This window comes from Vicia villosa, linkage group LG7 (assembly GCF_029867415.1).
Source record: "Vicia villosa cultivar HV-30 ecotype Madison, WI linkage group LG7, Vvil1.0, whole genome shotgun sequence".
Lineage (NCBI taxonomy): Eukaryota > Viridiplantae > Streptophyta > Magnoliopsida > Fabales > Fabaceae > Vicia > Vicia villosa.
The window spans coordinates 118,973,046-118,981,671 of NC_081186.1; the positions used below are offsets into that span (position 1 = coordinate 118,973,046).

The 8,626-nt window shown below is 33.7% G+C and overlaps 1 protein-coding gene across 1 annotated transcript; it reads right to left on the bottom strand.

The window, feature by feature from the left end:
- Positions 1–12: 12 nt before the first annotated feature.
- LOC131620080 (probable pectinesterase 55) lies at positions 13–5,328 on the bottom strand. Its single transcript, XM_058891101.1, has 7 exons — positions 5,117–5,328; positions 4,880–5,027; positions 4,567–4,779; positions 4,195–4,445; positions 3,984–4,115; positions 888–987; positions 13–234 (listed from the first exon to the last, which is right to left on the bottom strand). The coding sequence occupies exons 1-7, from the start codon at positions 5,326–5,328 to the stop codon at positions 13–15; spliced, it is 1,278 nt and encodes a 425-aa protein (XP_058747084.1).
- Between the last annotated feature and the right edge of the window lie 3,298 nt (positions 5,329–8,626).

Consider the following 8,626-nt stretch of genomic DNA (forward strand, 5'->3'; position numbering starts at 1 on the left):
TGTGAGCACATATCATCCACTAGGTCCTCCTTGGAAGGCTCCATCTATGTGAACATATTCCTCCTTAGAAGCACGAGCCGTGGCCTCTATATCTGTATGAGTAGCATCCTCATCGATAATAAGAACCTGCTCAGCCGCAACATATACCTCTTCATCAACAATAAGAACTTGCTCAGTGTTTACAGGTACCTCCTCCATAGCAACATGAACTTGGTCAACTCCAGCAGGCACCTCCTATATGTCATCCAAGCATGCTTCTCTCCTATCCACTTCATCCTAAGGCTTATCTTCTGTGAGAGATCACCAAGCACCCTTGTGTTTCTTATCATCTAAATTTCACTAACCTTTATTCAAAATACAAAAACATGTTTGTTTGTTACTTTCCCTTTCTCTTATTGTGCAAGGTAGGGTTGGCAATTAAAATACAAAAAAGTGGCTAATACTCAAGAGGATCTTATTCCATGTTCAAAGATATCCAAATGCTCCTAGTAACATGGCTTGTGGTTGAATTTTTCCCAAAGATTAAAGCATTGTTTCCTAATTAGGGTTTTGTTGTTCAAAGTCAAAGTTGTGGTCAACTCTTGGTCAAATGGACTTTTCTTCAAGGCATGACCTATAATCTTAGGCCATTATCATGTCAAGTTTCATTCCACATCACTGGATCAAGAGAAGTTCAATTTTGATTCAAGAGGTTCCTGTGGAGTACCATACATGTAAGGGGTGCTAATACCTTCCCCTAGCATAACGAATCCCCGTTTATGATATTTTCTTGTTGGGTTTTATCGATATTTCCCCTTTCCTTTGGAAACAACAAAGTTCAGTGGAAAATCTTGCTTTTGCGAGTTAAGCTCAATTTTTCCGCCGCGACACTCTACTGCAAAAAATACATGTATATCCTCAATATCAACCGGAACTTGCTCAGCCTCCATATGAGCAAGATCCTCCAAAGTATTATAAACTATATCAGCTTGGCGACGAGGTGCAACACTGCCCTTGTGCCCACTCAAACATACGTTTTAAGTGAAAATTGGTCGGAGCATGTCTTCCAGTCCGTAGCTTGGAAGCCTCTGTCTTAGCAACTCTAGCGACAATTGCCTCTCTATCACCGGTCCTTTCAGCAATGGTGTTGTCCTTTCCTCGGATCCTCACAAAAAAATGAACTTCCAAAAATTTCTGGTAAGATTTATTGTATTTTTTTTCAATTTCCGTAAAATTCTTTTGAAAATTCTAAAATATTCGGCAAATTCTACCGAAAATTATGAATTTTCCGATAATTCACTAAATTCTTTCAAACAATTTCCGGTATGAATGTAAGATTTCTAGTATTCTACTTATTATTTTCAAAAATTTCCAGTATGCTATCCAAATTTTCGATATCGTCCAAGATTTTTGAAATTTGCTGTTTGGAAATGTGAATTTGTGAAAATGATGAAAATTTTGAGTAGGTTTATAATGATCTTTTTATTAGATTACGAGGGGTGTCAAATATAACTCTGGGGTGATTATAGTTTAAAGGAGTTTTCTTGTTTTGTTCTCCTTATCTCTGTTGGAAGATGTGGCAGTTACAAGTATGGGTGGTTGGGTCGACGGGGAATGGAAGTGGGCAGACCTTGGGATTTCGCTTTTTTGGTTATTTGTTGTCTATTCTTGAGGCGCTGGGAAATCTGCTGCTGCATGCCAATCCGGTTTAGGGCAGCAAAGACAACGTGTTTTGGGCGGTGATAGGGGCAGATGTTTTTTCAGTTAGCAACTTCTACGGTGTATCCAGTAGGCACCGTGTTCCGCAGGGACCTAAAAATAAGCATGGCAAAGCCATAGTTTGGTTTAGAAAATGCAGGCGCCTTTCAAAATCAAGGCTTTTGGGTGGAGATGTTTCATTAATAGATTACTGTCTAGAGACTTGTTAAAAATCAGAGGTATATTTTCCCCCACTAGTGATATTTCTTGTGTTATGTGTATGGATCTCGGGGAATCTTTGAACCACTCTTTACTGTTTTGTCAAGTTGCGGATTTGGTTGGGAAAGAGGTGGCAGATTGGATTATCTGAATATGCATCTTTGTGTTTTAAGGCTAGTTTTTTGAGTTGGTGTTCCTTTTGCAAGTCAAAGAAGGTGAAAGCGGGTAAAGAAGGTTGCATTTGGTTGGCTACTTGTTGGAATTTGTGGATTTTTAGAAAAGGATTTATTTTCAGGAATGATGATTGGATTGTTTTGGATGTGGTTTGGAACATTAAGGAGTTGGTTTGGAAGTGATCTTTCATCGGGAAAATTACTCATACCAATTGTAACTTTTACGATTTTAACAAAGAGACTTTGTTTTACTTATCTTAGGTTGCAATTGGTTTGTAGTCTTTCTGTTATCGAGCTTTGTTCTCGATTTTTTTGTTATCGAGGTTGAGAACCCTTAGTTCCCTATCAAAATATCTTACTTAAAAAAAAGTAGTACAAAATAAATTGGCATGAAATAAAAATTTTAAAACTGTAAAATAAAATAAAATAACACAAATTAAAATGCAACTAACCTAAAGTATAATTGCCTAATATTGCATAATTGAAATATTCTATATTCCCTATCAACGACGAAAAATTGTAGGACTAAAAATGCAGTATAGTATAATAGTACCAAGTGCTAAGTGAAAATTATCATCCACAAATTTTAATTATTTTATCAAGACTAAAGGAATTATATTTGCTATTAAGTAACATGTTAATTGAATTGGTTGTGCAATTAATGTAAAATTTGATTAAGTTACTAATATTTGAGAATTTTAATAAGAGAAGCAATTCAGTCTCATTTCGAATCCTATTCCTTTTTTCCATGCCTGAATCTATAATGTTTCGTCTAATATCATGATTATTTTACAAAATAGTTGCGCATGATATCTCATAACCTAACCGGTCTCGTTTGATTATAATCCCCCAATGTCTTGTCGATGTCGCAACCAATAAAAATTTGATTGAGCATAAAATACATATGCTAGAACTGCATTTACTTTATACACAATGATTATAATTATAATAGCGCGTTGTGACAATTTGTGATGTTGGTAACATGTCAGCCTTGAGATTGTAAAATTCACATTGCACTTTCTGTTTTGATGGCCGCGGTTAATTTTGATTTTCATGGTTCATATCGCACCGTGTTGCCTTCTTGAGCGACATGAATTTGCTCACTCTTGTGTGCAAGTCCTCCTCTTCCTTCATCATCATAATCTCTATAGTAAAATATCACATAGTACTTTGTATGGTTATGATTATTTTTGCATTGATCGGTCTCTTTCACAATTCTTCATAAAAAAAGTACTTCAAACTATTGTAAATTATATTAAAAAACATGCAATGACGAAATATTCACACCTTAACCTTATACAGAGGATCAAGTAGATCTTGCATAAGAGAAATACTATCTAGAAATCAGGGTTTGATGATCTTCACAATTAGCATATTCTTCATGTATCACAGCCAAGAATAATAATTCTTGCTATTCTTAGGAGGATTCAACAATACTTTTTTCGGATTTTCATTAAAATGAACATAGAAGGGGTTTTGCTAGGGGTCAGTTAGAGCTAAATCAACTGAGATCTTCCCAGGTCGAGGACAGCGATTGCAGCCACATCAAAGAAATCTCAAGATAGCTAACTTATTGAGCTCTAAGACCATATCAAATAAATGAACTCTAGGAAAAAATGAAAGAAAGAGAAGGAAAATCTGAAAAAAGTTTTTTGAGGTTATTTTTCAACTCAACTCAACAGATAACTAATGAATGACAATACTTTCTTATTCGTGTACATATTATTGAAAATGGCTGTAATTTTCATAACTGCTTTCTAACTGCACATACTCTTACTGCTTATAGCTCTCTAGCAAACCAACTTTAAGCTTATAACTAAACTAGATTGTTGCAATGACTTGCAACAGAAACAACCACAAGTAACTTTCTTCAGCATTTAATCGAATATTCTTGTTGGCAATTTGGAAATCCACCCATCATCAATAAAAGAGATATTCAAGAATTTATCAAGTTCAGGTCGACTCAAACTCTTCATCCATTTCACGCGTTTTGATTTGTCTGCACCAGGTCCTTTGCATCCCTCCTCCACAAAAGTAAGGTTTGATCTGTAGGCATGTTAAACTCACAGATTAATGTAAGATAGTGTTAATTATTTGATGATTCACTAGTAAGAATATAACTTACTCATGCCCAACATATGTTGTCTGACTCCAACCCTCAGGTTTAACACCATCTGATATGTAAGAATTTGCTACGATCACTCTTGCATAAGCGTCCATAGCCCTTCCAAGTAGAAACTTTCCTCCTGTCCCAGTTATGTTACATTTATTAAACACAAACCCACTTGGATCATTTGGTGAATCTCTATATTGTGCTGCAATAACTCCATTCTTTTTTACACCCGATTTTCCCGTCGAAAAGTATATTGTACTTTCCTACATAATTATAAAAAATGATTTTTGTTTTACATATAGTATAAGAAGTCAATTTGATCAAGGCCCCGGCCCAGGCCCGGGCGTGTTTCTTAAGCTAAAACGAACAGACCTAGAATTGTACCTCAAAGAGTGATTGACCTTGCCCATATATGAAATCGACTGCACCTTGGATGAAACAATTATTGTAGTAATGGCGACCGTAGTCATCATTTAGGGTATCTTGCACTCCTAGAAAACTGCAGCTATAGAAAGCACATTTATCTGCATGGATTTTAGCAGCTCTTGCTTGTGTGATGTTAGTGGCCTCTAATAATACTGGGCTGTTGAGTGTATTCTACAAACACATGGAGTACAAAAAGTGAATTAATTAGGCAATATTCAATAATGATTATGCTTTAAATAAATACAATTAATTTATGTAAATAATTAATTACCGTAAAAGTTATGCCCTTTGCAGCTGTATTATCTGCTTTTGATATGAAGGTGGCATTCTCATGAGAACCCCATTCTATACTTGTGGAGTGGCTTCCATCTCCTTCAAGATAAATGCATGGCTTGTTGATGGGAATTAAGACTTGCTCTCTGAACATAACAACAATTTTGTAACAATTATAATTCAATGTATAAATATAAATGTAACATATAAGTATAGTAGAAAAGGAAGAATATACTTGTAAACACCGGAGGATATTTGGATATGAATCCATTGAGAGTTTCCTGCAGGGACAGAATCAATGGCACTTTGAATTGTTTTGAAATCTGCTTTGCCTGATTGGCTGACAGTAATAATCTTCAAGGGATTACTACAATCATCAGATTTACAAACATCAAATGCAACAGCTACAAATATTAAAATGAAAGCAAATGATTGTAGAGACTGCATTTTTCTCCTATTTGGTATGTGTAGATGTGGTGGTGCAAACTCACACAATCATAAGATTTTATAGCAGTAAAAAAATCAGTTATGAAATTTTGGTAAAATAGAGTTGTGTTATTTTTCTTACCTCCATTTTAATTCTTAGTCTTTTGCACCTCTTATTTGACCCACTTAGTTTTGCATAGGTGGAAGTGATGTATAGTTGATGATTAAACTAAAAAATAAAATAAAAATAATATTAATTAATATTTAAAATATTATTTATTAATGTAAATTATTGCGTTAATAAAACTTAAATATAATCTAAATAAACTATAATAAATCTTAAAACATTTTTTACAGATTAAATATCTTGTTTCAACAATTTTTTTAAAGAAATTTATAATAATAGTATTAATCAATAATTTATAATATTATTTAACAATAATAATAATAATATAATTACTATATTAAAAATATTTAAAATGAATTTAAATATTTTTAAAGAATAAATATACCTTCTCAATTATGGATTTTTTAGAAATTATATTAAATTAACTAATCAAATTTTAAAAAAAAATATATCTTGGGACAAGTGAGTTTGCCAACTAAACCACTACCACTTTGTTAATTATTTATGCATGGAAAAAATTAATTGAATACTATTTGGTTATTTCTAACTAATTATTTTCTCAAATCTTTTCAAAAAGACATAATTTGAAAAAAAATATGTTTATTCTATAAAAATTAATTAATAAATATGTATAAATAGTAATTTATTACTGTTATTTTAATATTTTTAATAATTCATGTTTTGCTATTTAATAAGACCCAATAGGTAAGAATACTCTATTTAAAGAGAATAATGTTTGTCTATTCATTTTAATCAATAAGTCCAAGGACGTACTCGGGGAATACCGAGTTCGATTCCCAGGCGGAACAATCTTGCTTGGCCAGTGCGCATGCGTCTCCGCACGAGCCGGATTAGTGGCCCACCTGTGGTGGGTCGACACCGGTGCAAATAGCAAAAAAAAAAAAATCGCCCTAATTGCAATTCCTTTTTCAAAACTTTGGCCGCCTTAATTACGGTTCATTTTTCAAAATCCTAGCCGCCTTAATTGCAGTCTATTTGTCGTTGCCTTCATTGAAATTACCTTTAACAAATCCTAGTTACTATTCACCCATATTTGTAACACCCGTATATTTTAATTTTAATTTAATTTGGAAATTGAATTAATATTAGAATTATGGAAAATTAAATTAGAAAATAAAAGGTTAAGACATTGGGCTAATGTATGATGTTAGAAAGAAAGGAGGTGTGAGTTAGTAAAGCCTTTTAATAATTATAATATTATTTTTCATAAAACAAGAAGGAAGTTGAGAAAGAGGATAGAACGTTAAAGAACTGAAGGTTTTGAAATACGAAGAACGTGAAAGAGGAACAGTATAGGGATTGGGCAATCAAGAATTCTTGGCTAAGGTAAGGGGGGACTCTCCGATTAATGGCTCTTATTGTATTATAGGTGATGATGTTGATTAGGGATATTGTTTAGATCAATGGATTTTGTATTTTGACTGTGTTGTAGTGTTCATCTATGGATTGAATCTATGATTGTGAACTCCTAATTGATTGAGTAGAATTAAGTTTGTAATGAGTAAAATCGATACAGGGTGATAGACTATTGATGATAGTTGAACCCCATATGTTTAAGAGTGCAAAATTTCTGTTTTAGATCCAAAATCGCAGGCAGTAACATTGAAATCGCGAGGAAGACGAACTGGGTAAGCTGCAGGTTTTTGGAACTTCTGCCCATTTGCGTATGATACGCGTATGGTACACGCCCCATTACGCACCAAAATACACCCTTCTGTTGATACGCGTATGGTACGCGTATGATGAAGAGTTGGTACACGTATGGCCTTGAGGTACGCGTATGCTGTGTTTTGAGAAGAAATCAGCTCCTGCAGATACGCGTATGGTACGCGTATGATGTGTTTGTGTGGAAATATGGATCTGTTGGCACGCGGTACGCGTATAGCCAACGTGAAATGCAGAATTTTGCTATTTGTAATTTTTGAAAGTTTGATGTTGCATAACTTTTAAATCGTTGGCCTGTTTTGAGTTTCGTTTTGATCATGATGAATTGGATGAAATAATCTGTATGATTGATTGATGTTATGATTTAATTAAATGATGTTAATATATATATATACGCGTATGATGAAGAGTTGGTACACGTATGGCCTTGAGGTACGCATATGCTGTGTTCTGAGAAGAAATCAGCTCCTGCAGATACGCGTATGGTACGCGTATGATGTGTTTGTGTGGAAATATGGATCTGTTGGCACGCGGTACGCGTATAGCCAACGTGAAATGCAGAATTTTGCTATTTGTAATTTTTGAAAGTTTGATGTTGCATAACTTTTAAATCGTTGGCCTGTTTTGAGTTTCGTTTTGATCATGATGAATTGGATGAAATAATCTGTATGATTGATTGATGTTATGATTTAATTAAATGATGTTAATATATATATATATATATATATATATATATATATAAACATGCTTTGATGATGATGATGATGATGACTTGAGTATGAGATGATGTTACTCATAGATTGATGATGATATAAGTATGTTTTATGTATGTTGCATTCATTCATAATCATTTTTTGAGGGTTGTATCCATGATAATGTGTTGGATCAGTGAAAGGCATAATTCCCATTGTGTGAAATTGTGCTGGCAGGGCTGTATCCTGATGATGTTAGATCGGTCGGTGGGTTATTCCCATTGATGATGTTGGTACCACATGCATAGTGTCAGTTCATACATATGCATGACTTTTCATGACCTAAATAAATGTATTTTATGTTATGGTTGATGGTGTATGATTGTGTGATGATGAAATGTCTGGATATGAAACGATTGGGTGAATGATATAACTATGATATATTGTTGTTTGTAATGAAATAATATTTGTTAATTGTGATGAGACTCAACCTTACATGTTGTCATTTTCAGATTGAGGATAGCGGCTTTTTGACTTGGTGAGGATTAGCTCATGAGTCCGTGTGTTTAGTTTAGTGTCAGGTGTCATGCTCTGATATTGTAACACTGGGGACGCGAGTTTTGAGTTTAAATTTTATAACTCTAATTGTTTATTTTGATGTTTGAAGGATAAAGTTTTAAAGATGTTGAACTTATCCGTGTGATTTAATTTCCGCTGTGTTAGAATGAGATGTTATAATTTTATGATGAATTTTCCTCAGTAAATGCATGACATAGACGTATGATGTTTTATTAATTATTGAATTGTGGCACCC